Source organism: Chionomys nivalis, chromosome 2 (genome assembly GCF_950005125.1).
Source record: "Chionomys nivalis chromosome 2, mChiNiv1.1, whole genome shotgun sequence".
In the NCBI taxonomy this organism is placed as follows: domain Eukaryota; kingdom Metazoa; phylum Chordata; class Mammalia; order Rodentia; family Cricetidae; genus Chionomys; species Chionomys nivalis.
This window is the reverse complement of record NC_080087.1, coordinates 92,161,459-92,177,218: the sequence shown is the minus strand read 5'-3', so window position 1 is coordinate 92,177,218 and position 15,760 is coordinate 92,161,459. Positions and strand designations below refer to the sequence as shown.

The following is a 15,760-nucleotide window of genomic DNA, read 5'->3' as shown; positions in this document are numbered from 1 at the left end:
CAACTACCTGATAGTTTTTACTTACCAGTTTATCATTTTCATTCGGCATTTCAAATACACATCTCAATTTAGAATCCATTAATTCATCAGGTTTTGCCTCTTTCCACTTAAAAAGAAAAGAGAAAAAAAAACAGAAACCAACATGAGAGGACTGTGGCAAGGTGGTTTTACCTAAAGGGACAGCTGAAGCCTGAGCACGGTAGCTCAGAAGACTATGCTCAGCTAGGGTACTTGCCAACTGCTGCAATCATCCGCCCATGTCACTGCACCTTTAGAAATTGCAGACCTACCATCACCATCAACTAAAGTGACACTGGCCCTCAGCCCATGAGCTGGCTCTGAAGGGAAAGGCAGCTGCTGCCAACACTGATGACCTAAGTTCAATCCTAGGAACCCATTGTAGAATGAGAGAACCAACTCCACCAAGCTGCCCTCTGACCCCCACATGCCCCCTCACACACCCAATAAAACAAACAATGTAATGAGAAAAACGGCAATGATATTAGTAATACACGTGACTTTCTTCTTCGTGTTAACATTTCTAAATGTTTCTAAGAAAGCAGTAATTCAGACTTTTTCATTCTTTAAATCAAATTTTGTTCTGAACAGACTAACAGATATTTAATTTTTAGCAAAGAAATCAGGATTTCTAAGAGCTAAACAAAACCCAAAGTCTGAACTATTAAATCCAAAAAAAATTTTCTGTACTTCTACACTTACCACAGCTTCCATATCTGAAATATTTGGTGGAGCAAAAATTGTCTGTACCATGAACTTATGTTTACTCTTTTCATTTGGATCATAATCAAAGGGCTGTAGCATTACTAAATAAAAAGAAAAGACACATTATCTTTGACATTTTATCTCCTATTACCTCAGTAACACACAAATTTAAAGAAAATCAAGATGTGTTCAAAAACTCAAATGTTATTTTACTCATTCTCAAGATGTACAATCAACTTTATTACCTTCAATTATTATTAAATTCATTTTTGTGTTGATTTTAGTTTAGACAACTGAGACATTGTTTTAATATAATTTGGTTTTCTAGACTGGATTTTAAACAATTACTCAAGGGTGTATTTTGTTTAGATCTAATTTTAAGAAAACAAAGGAAACCATGACTTCTTGATGTTTAGACCTTATTCTAAGATCCCAACAGCATTCACTTTTTATGCCTATAGATCTGAGCAGCCTACAAAAGTTTTAAGGCTCTGTGAGTTCAATCAAGAGCTAAATCTATGTAACACAAATCCAAGATCGGAGATAATAAATTAGTAACTATTACAAATGTATATGGCATCTTTGTAGTGAGGGTTTACTTCTAAATATTTCCAATAGGCCTCATATAATTTGATATTTTAATACTCTGTCTTTGAATGTAATAGCTGTAGGGTTATCTTAAAATTTTCAGAGTATTATCAGTAGTCACTAGGAATTTTAATATATGTTTCTATGCCATGCTCCCCCAAAGATCTGACATGACAAATAGAGAACCATGCGTTTTCCTGCTCCCTCTGTAATTAGCAGAAGTTGAGAACTATTGTTTCCGCCCCCCCTCAAAAAAAAAAAAAGAAAAAAGATACATTGTTTAAAAAAGAAGTCTGTGTGATGTCTGAGGCTCTCTCACAAGTAAGCTACACGAAGCCACACACATCCTCAGACTTGCTGCCTATTTCACAACATGATAGATGTTGTTAAGCAGTACTGGCTCTTTAGAAGGGCTGCCTGGAAAAAGAATGAACAGCTTATAGAAGACATTTTCGATAACACCGGCAGACTCCACCAGCAAAATAAATGACACATGTATGGAACAAACCACTGTAAGCAACACAAAAAGGACGAACAGCGGTACAGTTTTCAAGTTGAGACACCACTGGCATTTACACTGAAAGGCATCAAGACTCATCTGACTTTATAAGGAGGCCAAAACTGGTATACATTTTTAAGCAAAAGACTAAATACACTTCTGTAGTTGCATGGAACATGATTTAACAGCAAAACAGTGCCATTTTCAAAGATAAACTAGTAAGAACAAAGACTATGGTGGTGAGCTATAGAAATAAAGAATAGAAGCCGGGTGGTGGCGCACGCCTTTAATCCCAGCACTCGGGAGGCAGAGGCAGGCGGATCTCTGCGAGTTCGAGACCAGCCTGGTCTACAAGAGCTAGTTCCAGGACAGGCTCCAAAACCACAGAGAAACCCTGTCTCGAAAAACAAAAAAAAAGAAAAGAATAGATGTGAAGTTTCAAATTAACAATAATTAATCATATACCACACACAAATGAGTGAAAGTTTCAGTAAATTTTTTGTATGGCAAGATATCCAAAGAACAGCTGGGCAGTGGTGGCACACACCTTTAATCCCAGCACTCAGGAGGCAGAGGCAAGCAAGTCTCTGTGAGTTTGAAGCCAGCCTGGTCTACAAGCACTAGTTCAGGACAGGCTCCAAAGTTACAGAGAAACCCTGTCTCAAAAAACCAAAAGTATTCAAAGAACACCTTTAAGCAAAAACTGAAGCCAAATAATAAAGAGGAAAACACTATAAAAGTCATGAAATGTCAATATTCAAAACTGCAAAAGTGCAGGGCATGAACTGCTTGCTACCTGAAACAGTCACAATTGACCCTGGGTCAATAATTCCACTGTTGGGCCGCACACAGTACCGGCGAGGTGCTGTAGTCTTCACTTTGAAACACACTTTTCTATCCGATGGATTTCGCAATTTAAGATTTGTAGTGACTACATCTGTGAAGGGGCCTGTAAGGTTTAAAAGAAGAGAAAAAATTAAAACTGAATTCACAAGACAAGCAGAACTCAAGATTAAATTAGTATAATCTCAACCCCATTTTCTATAGAAAAAAAGAATGTTCTCTCTTCAAAATGATAAATTTAAGCATAAATTTATGATTTTAGTTCTTTAACTTTAATTACATTTACTTATCACATCTGTGTGTTGTGCAAATGAACAGTGCCTGTGTGGAGATCAGAAGACGATTTCGGGTTGGTGCTCTCCTCCCGTTTGTGGGTACCAGAAACTAAACTCAGGTCCTCACACTCAGCAACAAGCACCTCCACCCAAGAGCCACCCTTAGCTACAATTCTTTAAGTGTTCATGCCACATGACCCAAAGAGTTCCCCAGCAGTCTGCACCAGCACCAATCTTCACATCCATAAGGCCAACAGTAAAGTTTCTATTCTTAAGCTTCTCGATTCTCACTCCACATACTTCTTAAGTACTTATGAACAGTGTGTCATATCTATCTAGATACAAAGTTTTTGTCTTAGAGCTTCGGTTCTGTAACTCAACAAAAATGGCAAGGACATAGAACTCAAAAAGCTGATCCAGCTCTACCTAACCAGTATATCCTCATTTTTAAAAATAGGCTATGAGATGTGACAAAAACCTATTTACTTTAGGCTGAAAAACCAAGACAGATTTTACAGTCTACTTTACACAGCAAGAATTTTTTTACTGATTTGAAGGTAGAAAACTAAAAACATGTCAAATAGAAAACAATAAACCTATACCATTAACTACTCAATTTTAAACGGTCTTTTGAAAACCAATTTTATTTTTGCTTTTATTTGCCAAGAACTATTATAAAATCTTACCTATTTTTATTTAAATCTTTTTCATTTACTTATTTGTGTTCAGAGTGTATGTTTACAAAGATTGAACATTAATTAGTCTCCAAGCTTTACAGCAAGCTCCCTTAAACAGAGTCACCTTCTTCTGACCCTGTTCATTTAAATCTTAAACAAAAATCTTGTTCTTTTTTAAAACTTTGGAATCCAGATTGAGAAAATTCTCCAACAATGTCCAATAAAGTTGTTTAATTGAATGTTGGGAAATTGTCTAAGACAAAAAGACTTCCAGAAAAGCAAGAAGCATTGATTAAAGATTGCAAGAGATAGAACAAACATCTGCCTAATGCTTAACATGAGAAAAGAAACTACTTCACAAAAGTGGGTAATTTAAAAAGTGCTTGGTTACACCTTGAGTTTTATTCTTAAGTCCTTGTTTTACTATAAACTATTGGTTCATTCTGCAGACTACCTTACACCCTTGTTGCTCCCCAATTGTCTTTTTGAAAAGCAGATGATTTAACATCTCTGATACAATTAACCAAGATAAAAGGGAGGACCTCTAACCTGTCCACTTTACTAGAAATAAACACAACTCAAACAAATGAAGCAAGGAGTTTCCTCCTCACTAGTCTCAATGCCCAGGACAGTAACAGAGCTTGCAGTGTGGTAGACCTCTACAGCTGACTCTTCTGATCGGCTTGCAGATAATTTTAAAAATAACTATATATTTTCAATCAACAAACTCCTAAGAACTGTATGTATTCTGAAAAGAGTACTTAATGTATTACCCAACAGGGATTATATATTCTAAACACAAAAATGTGAAGATGAAATGACACATCAATAGGACAAAGAATCTCTCCAAAACAAAATGCTTAGACATGTTAACCCTATGAAAAGAATGCCATAAATCCTGTCAGAACACACGTAAACTGGAGATTCTTTATTCCACTGTGTCCTGAGCAAGCCTCAGTCTAAGCCCGCTGCTGTTTCTTGAGATTAAAGAGTACTGGCCGGGCGGTGGGTGGCGCACACCTTTAATCCCAGCACTCGGGAGTAGAGACAGGAGGATCTTTGTGAGTTCAAGGCCAGCCTGGTCTACAAGAGCTAGTTCCAGGGCAGACTCCGTGGCTACAGAGAAATCCTGTCTCGAAAAACCAAAAAAAGAGTACTGATAACCATGAGCAAAATAGTCAAACTTTATGACTCTGCTGCTTGGTTCAAACTAACACGTGGTCCACATTTTTAAGCCATAGAATCCTTTGAAATCTGATGAAAGCTATAACCTACCCCAAAAGCATGTACAGGCATACATCCACAAAAACTTAACACTGAATTCATAAGCTAGAATTCACAGGTGCTATTATCACCCGAATACCAGACACTCACATGCATAAACACCACAAGCACACGCACGCGCGCACACACACACACACACACACAGATCCCTTCACACCACCTCAGAAAGAGAGGTTATATAAACTGAAGGTGCTACGAAGTACAAACAAAATCTTTTACCTAAAGACACAAAATATTTTCCCTTGGCATTATAGCTGAATGGTCCAACGGGGAGTGGGGGTATAGAATGACAAACATTCTGCAATACCATGAAGTCCCACAGAATCTATTCTACTGAACTTTCAAATGTTTATCCTGCTATAATTTGGGTTTTGAATGTCCCCCAAAGGCCTACTCCCCAGAGCGACAAACTGGGAGGTGATAGACTCTTTCACTGGCCGAGGAGATATATAGATCCCTTTAGAGGATGTTAAGACCCAACTATTCCAGGCTAATTTGCTTCCAGAACATTCTATGAGAAATTCCAACCACAATGTGTTATTTATCTGCTCACATTGTTCTCTAGTCTATGTGTTAAATTTGACAGACAATATTATTGACAATTAATAGACTATTATTTCAAAATAAAACACAAATACAGAAAAAAAATCTCTTTCAAGGATGACTTTGTAAAAAAAAGGGTTTTTCAGCACTAAAAAGTAAAGGTCACCATTACAAAACTTACTCTATCAACAGCAATGTCATGCTTAAGTTACCAATGCAACTCGTGTTCATGAACATATGAATCATATGAACTATACACATTTTCCTTTACATAATATTTACAAAAAATTTTTGAAAAATCTGGTCATTATATAACCTTTAGAAAAATTAAAAAGTGACAACATTGAGCAATTTATGTTAAGAAATGAATGTTTATATGTTTCTAAAACACCCCCATAAATAAGTCTGTCATATATCCAAGTAAATAAATAGCGTAAAATGTAGGAAACAATTACTGAACGAGCCCATTCTAAGATCACCTAATGGTAAAAAATGCTCAGTAGCAATCACAGCTCACTGTGTGATATGTATTTCCTTTCTCAAAGTGAGAAATCAGTTCACAGTGAAAAGCATTCTATTAAAACACACACGTTGTATGTACATTAAACATACGCCACTTTCACGGATTTCTATTTTTATTGTGGGTGGAAAACAATCTTTATCTTGTAACTATATAAGCTGTCCTTGAAGCAGCTGTCACATTTCCTACCCCCTCAGTGCCAGTGTCATTAAATCAAAATGGATATAAGTCCAGGTGTAAATTGGAAAAACTTTGAAACTGAGATTGCAATTATTGTTTCTTTAAAGTACTGTAAGAAATCCTACCAGAAGCCGGGCGGTGGTGGCGCACGCCTTTAATCCCAGCACTCGGGAGGCAGAGGCAGGCGGATCTCTGTGAGTTCGAGACCAGCCTGGTCTACAAGAGCTAGTTCCAGGACAGGCTCCAAAGCCACAGAGAAACCCTGTCTCGAAAAACCAAAAAAAAAAAAAAAAAAAAAAAAGAAATCCTACCAGAGCTAGAGAGATGACTCTATAGTTTACTTGTGAGTCAGGCATAAATCCTAGCACATGGGAGACAAAAGCAGGCAGATCTCTGTTGAGTTTGAGGGCAGCCTGGTAGACATAGTTATAAGGCTGTCAGAGCTGTAAAGAAACCCTGTCTCAAAAAACAAACATGGTTGCTCTTGCAGAGGACCCAGGGTTCAGCTCCCAGCAACCACACGGTGGGGGACCCAGTGAATGCCCTCTCTTCTGACCACCAGGCACACATGTGGTACACATACAAACAATAGCATTTAAGGAATTCTAACTATGGTTCTAAAATTAAGCTAAAAATAGAACCATTCTAAGTTTTAAAAACTTCATCCATTCCCAATGTGAATTACTGATATTTTTTTTTCAATTGTCAAGCTAAGTTCAGCTGCAGAGAATCAACCAGAGCTAGAAAGCACTTTGCTTCCTCCTTTACTTTGACAATTTTCATAAAGAACCTGAAATAATACACCACAAACACTCACATACATATACAGACTGGATTCCATCAATACTGTGCTGTGTTTTAGACATTTTCTACGCAACCCTTTGGGCACAATTGGTCTTCAGAGTCTCCAGCATTTCTACATGTATAAGAATACATGTAGAATCCTTTCAAGAAATAGTCCTATGAGATAATTATCTCGTCCTTCCTGAGGACCAGATATTCTGCAACTAAGGTCAGGCAAATTTCCATGCAGCACACCATGAAAGATTAAGATTCTCTAAGCTAAGGGTTTCTCAGCTTCATGCAAAACCACTCTATAGATAGCTTCAATTTGAAGCCCTTTGTCACCCACCTTGGAACCTGGGGTGACTAAGGAAAAACACCACAATTACAGAAGCTCTTAGAGTGCCATGAACAAGTAGTCATTTTACTCCAATTCAGTTCTTTTCAAGTCTTCTAATATCCATAAAACTGTAGCAAGCAAAATCTTCAGTCTTTTCACAATTGTTTGACAAAGTCTTTCTCAGTTCTCCACTACGGTACAGACTATATTAGTGGCTTCTACATAACAGCACAAAGTTTAATACCAAAAAATAAGGGAATCATGGCTGACTATACAATTCAGATGAAATACAATCCATACATATTTTGTGGTATTTCACATTTTTCTAGTATGTGTATGCCTTCTCCCATTCATTCTATTACATCATAACCTCCCAAAGAAACATTTAATTCACTGCAGACTAAACTGAAGATATTGATACAGCAAGCTTTGAGTCTCTGTGCAACTCAATAAATATCTGATGAATACCAGATACCAGAAATATTGCTAACAGTCAATTTTTAAACAAGAAATCATAAAAGACAAAAGTATACATGTTTTACTTCAAACATGTAACTCTTGGTCTTCATAAGTCATTCTAGCTTTATATTTTTTGCTCCTTGACAGTACTATACCTTTAATGTACTTTTAACAGAATAGAAAAGGTAAAAAAAAAAAATCCTAATAGGAGGGCTGATATTCTCAATGTGAATATATAAATAAAAGTGAGGTCTTTTCCAGTATCTTTTCACAGGTTTTGTCCTATCAAACTGTAAGCAACACTGGCTAAACAGTTTCCTAAACCAGAGATGATGGTTCACGCCTTTAATCTCAACACTCAGGAGGAAGGAGGAGCTGAGTTTAAGGTTAGTCTGTCTACATAGTGAATTCAAGGATAACTAGGGCTATGTAAGAGACCCTACTGCCACCAAAAAAAAAAAAACCAGGTGGAAAGGTGGAGGTCAAACCAGGTCTGATTCTAGAGCTTCAACTATACTTTATTTCCATGGGTGCAGGTGCATCATATATACTTCTGAAGCATTAAAGATGTCAAGTTAGCATTATATATTTATTTCCTTTGGCCCCATAGGTTTATGTTAAACACTTACTGAAATAAGCAGTTTACCTCCAAGAAAGCTCTAAACATGCTCATTGTAAATTTCTTTCAATTTTAACTTTATTTTATGTGTATTTTGACTGTGTGTATGTCTGTTTGCCTGGTTCCTGGGAAGGCAAGAAGAGGGTGTCAGATACCCTGGAAATGCTGTTAGATTGCTATAAACTGCCACGTGGTGCTAGAAATAGAATCCAGGTTCTTTGGAAGAGCAAAAAGTGCTTTTAACTGCTGAGCCATGTCACCCTAACTTATTTACCTGTTTATATGGTGCTGAAATATCATGAAGACTATTTCCATTTCTTTCGCTGCTAATCTCCAACAGTTACAATGCTTGAATCATAGTTACTGGTAAGCACTACTGTATAAATACTATTGTACAAATAAACTGTTCCATTTTCTAGAAATACAAAATGAGTTTTCTTAGGATTTATTTAAGTATTTTATGTATACGGGTATCTTGCCTGCATGTACATCCTCACACCAAAAGGGCATAGGATCCATCATGACTAGCTGTGAGCTGCCACGTGTGTGCGGGGAACTGAACTCAGGACCCCTGGAAGGGCAGCTAGTGCTCTTATCTACTAAGCCACCTCTCCAGCCCCAAAATGAGTTCTATCTCCATTCAGAAAGGTTTAGTTAAAACACTAAAAAATAATCTTTTGTAAAATTTCAAGTATGAATCTTGAGATTAGCGCTAAACCAAGACTTCATAATTTGAAGTCTCTAAAACTTTACAGTTTTAATTATTTACACTGCTTGCTGTACTAATTTTCCATACTGCATTATATTAACAGTTTACAAATATTTTATGAAAAACTCACCAAAATACACTTAATACACAGACAGTAGACAGTATGTGGTCACTGGAGAGAGGGAAGAGAGGGAAGACAACAGGTCTGCCCACACAATGTTAAATTCATCGTTAAAAGTTACCAATGAGCCGGGCGATGGTGGCGCACGCCTTTAATCCCAGCACTCGGGAGGCAGAGGCAGGCGGATCTCTGTGAGTTCGAGACCAGCCTGGTCTACAAGAGCTAGTTCCAGGACAGGCTCCAAAGCCACAGAGAAACCCTGTCTCGAAAAACAAAACAAAACAAAAAAAAAAAGTTACCAATGAACAGGAATCAAGTCTTCTAATTTTTAAGCCACTTTCCAATACTACAGTGTTATAAGCATATAAAGTCCAATACCCATTTGTCACCTTCACAAAAGAAAGCAGTTTTAATTAAAAGTTAAAACAATTATTCTTTTCATTGTTCTCGAAAACTTTTGGTGAGTTCTCAAAAACTTTTTGGAGACTAGTTTCTGTTATTGGTGTATTAATAGCTTTTTAAAAACATAATGTAGAATACTGAATTATGGTTTAAAATCTAAAGCCATTTATTAACTAGGTGACTGATCCCCCAAAACAATCTAACCTCTATCAATGAAACTATCTCTAAGGTTCCTCTCATTCTCTAAAATTAAATGACATTATGATCACCTTATTAAAGTTGTCTTCTCAATGGTAAATAAGATAGCAGATGGTAAATCAATTATAAAAACATTTGGGATTGCTTTGTTAAGATTCTAATATACTGTGCAGTTTCTGTGATAGTTATTAGTTTTATCCTAGATCTTTGTTGTTTGGTTTTAGTTTTGTTAATGTCTTTTTAGCCCAGGATAACCTCAAACACACACACACAAAAGTCGGGGATGGGGACAACACACTGGTCCAAACCAGTTTCCCAGAAATTGTAAAAATCCAAACACATGTAAGGAAAAAACAGAGAACAAATATCTATTTTAAAGAGTTCACTATCCAAGAGGAAAGCAAGCTGGTGGTGTATGGGAAATGAAGTAGGGCTAACATCACAGCCAAAATTACATCCAAGAAAAAAAGCAAGCACCATAAAAACCTCCTTGCCTTCTAAACTAACTGCCTTCTGTATACACTGGACCAAATCTGTCACCTATCTCTAAGTGGATAACATCTTTAACTGTAGAGTTTATCTACCTTCATCTGTGTCTAAAATCAAAGCATAACCATTTTGTCAGTCCTTGGTATATAGAAAAGCAAGCCTTCCAGTGGCCAGCTATGTATTTCCCCTTTGCCATTGAAACTGCCTCCCACAACTCACAAAGGGAATTGGTTCTAGAACCACACTGATACCAAAACCTGTGGGTGCTCACATTATATAAAACGCCAAATATTTTTTACACATAACCTATATGCAGCCCACCACTATTCTTTAAAGTATATCTAGATTACAATATCAAATACAAGGTTAATATTATGCCATTGTTGTTACAAGTTAGCAATAGTAACAAAAGAAGTCTATACATGGTCAATACAGACTTAATTTAAAAAAAAAATACCTTTCTTTAATGGTTGCTTGAATTTCAAGGTGTGGAATCTGGACATAGTGTCAACTGTCTTTTCAGGTGTGATTCTGTTCTTGTCAGTAATTTGTTTTGTTTTTTGAGACAGGATCTCTTCTGTCTGTAGCGCTGGCTGTCCTGGAACTCGATTTGTAAACCAGGCTGGCCTTGAACTAAGAGATTCGCCTGCCTCTGCCTCATGAGTGCTGAAATTAAAAACATGTGCCACCACTGCCCAGCTAGCTATTTTTTTTTTAAATCCTAAAGCAGTGACCCACTGAACCAATCCACACTGAGGAGGAAGGACCTTAAACCTACTTGTTTAATCCTATGTGCAAGAGCAATTCTCAGAGAAATGAGTATCACCAAATACATCTAATAAAATTCTCACAAGAAGCCAGGTGGTGGTGGCGCACACCTTTAATCCCAGCATTTGGGAGGCAGAGGCAGGCAGATCTCTGTGAGTCTGAGGCCAGCCTGGTCTACAAGAGCTAGTTCTAGGATAGCCTCCAAATCTACGGAGAAACACTGTCTTAAAAAAAATTCTCACAAGTCAGCAACTGATGGCAACATTATTTGTATACAGCAAATTTTATCATTTGCAAATTTGTTACAGATTAGGTTTTATTAAATTGTGTGCGGTGATACATGTGTACTGGTGCCACAGTGCAAAGGTAGGGTCAGAGGACAATTTGAGAAAGTATGTTCTTTCCTTCCTCTATGGGTCCTGGGATCAAATTCAAGATGGTCAGGTACAGGGACAAGTGTCTCTACTCAGTGAACCATCCTGCCAACCCTTTTAAAATACAACTGTAAAGCAGTGCTTCATGTGTCAACCTAAACCAAAAATTCTCCCAAGATGAATGAACTTTTTGGAAGCAGAATTGCAATGGGAACACTTCTAACATTACAGCATGTAGCAGTAGTCTGAGTAATCTGTAGTCAAGCTTTCTCAGTAAGGGAAGTTTTAAAATTATAGGTGATTGCATCGCTTTGAAGCAATACTAGCCAATAAGGATCAATATACAAATGGTAATAGTACAAAGTGTCTATGGCAGCTAGACATTGAATAAACACCTTTACAGAAGTTACTTTCTGTGGAAGGGTTACTGTGGCCTTTGTGTAAGCATAGATCTGGCAATCTTTGGTGATAGCTCATTAAGCATAGTCATTCCCTTATATTTCTTTGTTTTGTTATCAAATCTTGACAAAAGTCATTCCCTTTTGAGTTTAACTTTCACAGAATTACACCACAATCTTTATACCCATTTCCTGTAAAACTGTAGAAATAATTAAGCTATAAATGAGAGAAAGAAAAATCTATCTTTTAAAATTTATTTATTTATTTATTAAAGATTTCTGCCTCCTCCCCACCACCACCTCCCATTTCCCTCCCCCTCCCCCAATTAAGTCCCCCTCCCTCGTCAGCCCAAAGAGCAATCAGGGTTCCCTGCCCTGTGGGAAGTCCAAGGACCACCCACCTCCATCCCGGTCTAGTAAGGTGAGCATCCAAACTGCCTAGGCTCCCACAAAGCCAGTACGGTAGGATCAAAAACCCATTGCCATTGTTCTTGAGTTCTCAGTAGTCCTCATTGTCAGCTATGTTCAGCGAGTCCGGTTTTATCCCATGCTTTTTCAGACCCAGGCCAGCTGGCCTTGGTGAGTTCCTGATAGAACATCCTCATTCTATCTATATGAAAAATCTATATGGAACAAATGAAAATCTTTTTTCATTGGCAGATCAATTTGATCTCCCAAAGGTATCAAATTGAATAAATCATTTAAGTTATTTTCATTATAACCACTAAATATTCATCACTGCAGCAATCTCAGAAAACAAAATAAAAATATAAAAAACAAGACACACTAATCCCAATAGAATAAAATATTGAGAACATTCTTATTTCTATATGTTACAATAAATGGATCATATTTATGTACCTTTTCAACTAAAGGATAAGACTGTCACCAGTTTATCACTACAAGCAGAACAACACATGTGACATGATACAATCTACAACACATTTTGCCATAGATACTGAAATCCATGGCCAATCAAGCCTTTAATCAAATACAAAACTTACAGAAAACACATTAAGACATCTAGATAGGAAACATTCTGTCGACAACAGATAAGATCTTTTCAACAAAGCAATGGTAGGTTTAAAGAACAGAAAAGACAGAGGAAAACATTACTTAAGATTAAAACAAATACATAGCACACAGCAATCCAATGCCATGCACATGCATATTTAAAGAAACAACTAAAAGCAGTACAATTGGGAAATTTTCAGATTGACTATTATACACTATTAAAGATTTACTGTTGGGTTTTAAGTAAGAGTAGTATCATGATAAGCAAAGAAAATGTTCTCTGTTGTTAGAAATACAATCTCTCAAGTAACAAGAAACAAAATGTGGGTTGTTTTAAAGGTACTTAGGCAAGTACTAAAGAATATCTCGGTGGCAGAACGCTTGCCTCGTATGCATAAAGCCTGGGATTTAATTCCAGTACACATTCCCCAAAAGGAAACAAAAATATGCAAATTATATTAATGATATGCTTAATTATTAAGCCACATTTTTAAAAACAGCATACAATGTAGTAATGCTTGAAAAGATCTGCCTACCTCTGCATCCCTCACAAGTGCTGGGATTAAAGGTGTGCGCCACCACCACCAGGCAGATTTTCCCAATGTTTTATATACATGTCCCTTCTTACCATGAAGGATATGTCCCAAACACCCCTCCTCCAATAGATGCCTAAAATCAAAATCAATTATCAAGTTGTATAATTTAATGCATTTTTTTCATTTTAACTAAGCCTGTATGTATCACACATCATTACCACATACTTTCGCCATTTGAGGTACAACAGCAAACGGAGAACAATTCCTTTTCCTTCTTCACAATTCTTATTGTAGATCTTTGCAACATCAGCAGAGAATTTCTTTCCTTCTTTCTTTTTTTGGAGACTGTAACTTTGGACCAGTCCTGAAACTAGCTCTTGTAGACCAGGCTGGCCTCAACTCACAGAGATCTGTCTGCCTCTGCCTCCCAAGAGCTGGGATTAAAGGTGTACCGCCTGGCTAGAATTTCTTTCTTTCCTTCCTAGTAGGCTTAGAACTTTGCACTTAAAGGAAACACTGGCTTCTCTTGGGCATATCCAGGCATACTGAAATTGTCAATACCGTTGTTGGTATTTTTAAGGCCATTTATAAGTAAAAATAAAGTAAGGGTAACTTGAAAACAAATGTTGTGATACCAACAATCTGGCGGGAAAATGTCTAAGTAACTGGTTGGTGGGCAGATTTGCAGTATGAAAATAACTGGTCCAACAGATAGTCAGGTCCTTGGCAAGAAGGAATAAGACAAAGCTAGATTTTATCCTCCAACTCAGAAGGACACAAACTTAAACTTATAAAATATTTGTATCTACAAAATTTCCCTATTTTGGGACCACAGTTGATCACAAAGCACAGATAGCAAAACTTACAAATACAGGGGGTGGGGGACTCTTGTGTTTTTTCTACTTGATTAACTTTTAGGGGACTTTTTTATATTTTTAATTGTGTGTGTGCATGTGTTCAGGTACACATGTGCAAGCATGTGGAGGCAAAAGAATAAAAACTTAGATGTCATTAGGAACACCCACTTCCTCTGAGACAGTCTCTCATTGGCCTGTTACCTTACCAACTCAGCGGGATGACTGGCCAGCAAACCCCCAGGCTATCTTTTCCATGCTAGGCTTAGAAGCACAAGCCACCACAACTCCCTTTTACCTGGGTGCTGGGAATCCAAGCTTAGGCTCCCATGCTTGCAAGGCAAGCACTTTACTGAGTCATCTTCCTTGCCTCCCACCTTTTTATCTGAGACTGTGTTTCATGTAGCCCAGACTAATTCCAACTCCAGATTCTCTTGCTTCCTTCCACCTTACAAGTGCCAGGATTATAAAACTATGCCACCAATGCCAACAAGCCAGGCTAAATGACTTTCTGATACTTACATGTAGTCACAAATCTTCAAAAGCCCCCCCCGAATCCTACTCTACCGAAAGTACAAAAATCGAACAATCATAGTCAACTCTTTACACAAGTATGTGCACCAGGCAAGTGAAAAATGCAATTGCAAAGGAGCCCAAGATTTTAACAGAATTGCAATTACAGGTAAAATTATCTTCCAAAAGTTCAATTAATCCACATCTACATACACTTACAGAACTAAACGCCCACTTGGCACACCTCCTCATTAGTTTTAAACATACACATCACACCAGTAAAGCATGGTCTTCTTCCTCCTACCCTTCTCCCATATACCCTAAAGAAAATGTTATCAACCCACATCCAGAGTCAATGTTCTTAGCTCAGTGAACAGTACCACCATCCTTCCATTTTATGCACACCATCTATGAAACCACACCTTCTCTCTCAGTGCACACATCTATTTTGACCTTTCATTATTTCTAACATCAATGGGCATCTCATTTCTAATACCAATTTGCATGGCTACCATTAATATGGTACGCTAGCCCACCTATACAGCTGCCCCCCAGAAAAAAATTAAAATACACACACTTAAAATCCCTCAGTAGGCAGCACTTGTATATGTTTTTGTTCAGCTGGTGGACAAAGGCAGGTTAGACAGGTGCAAAAATAAATCCTCTTTTGCAACCCAGAACTCATTGCTCATATGAGTTTTGATACATACAAGAAGGAATATATATAATTCAGCTTCAAGGGATTATGGTATTGATGAGGTTGGTTCTTCAATATCCTGGACTTTTGAGGCATAGGTATCTAATATGATGAATGTTTCTTTTTTAAAGACTTTATGAAGTCAGAATTGAAGATACCCATGAAGGGATGTTTGTTTCAATGTAGCCCTGGTATGCCTTCACAATGATTAGTATGATGTTAGGAATCAGTAAGCAGAACTCTTCAAACACACTGGGTGTCAACAAGTGAGAGGCCTGGCTTAAAATGGTTCCTAAAGTAAATTGGTTTGAAGAAGGCACCAGAACTGTTACAGTGAAAAACTTCGAATTAGTC

General features: G+C 37.4%; 1 protein-coding gene and 1 non-coding gene across 2 annotated transcripts in view; one reads left to right on the top strand and one right to left on the bottom strand.

Annotated features, from left to right (window-relative positions):
- The window catches only part of Vapa (VAMP associated protein A), a 35,888-nt gene that overhangs the window by 14,049 nt on the left and 6,079 nt on the right, over positions 1-15,760 (bottom strand). Inside the window, exons 2-4 of the mRNA XM_057762962.1 lie at positions 2,607-2,759; positions 721-824; positions 26-106 (exon numbers count right to left, since the gene is read on the bottom strand). Coding sequence (XP_057618945.1) covers positions 26-106; positions 721-824; positions 2,607-2,759 — 338 coding nt within the window. The remainder of the gene's footprint in view (positions 1-25; positions 107-720; positions 825-2,606; positions 2,760-15,760) is intronic.
- LOC130870603 (small nucleolar RNA SNORA40) lies at positions 15,306-15,432 on the top strand. Its single transcript, XR_009056747.1, has one exon. It is a non-coding gene; the product is annotated as a small nucleolar RNA SNORA40 (small nucleolar RNA).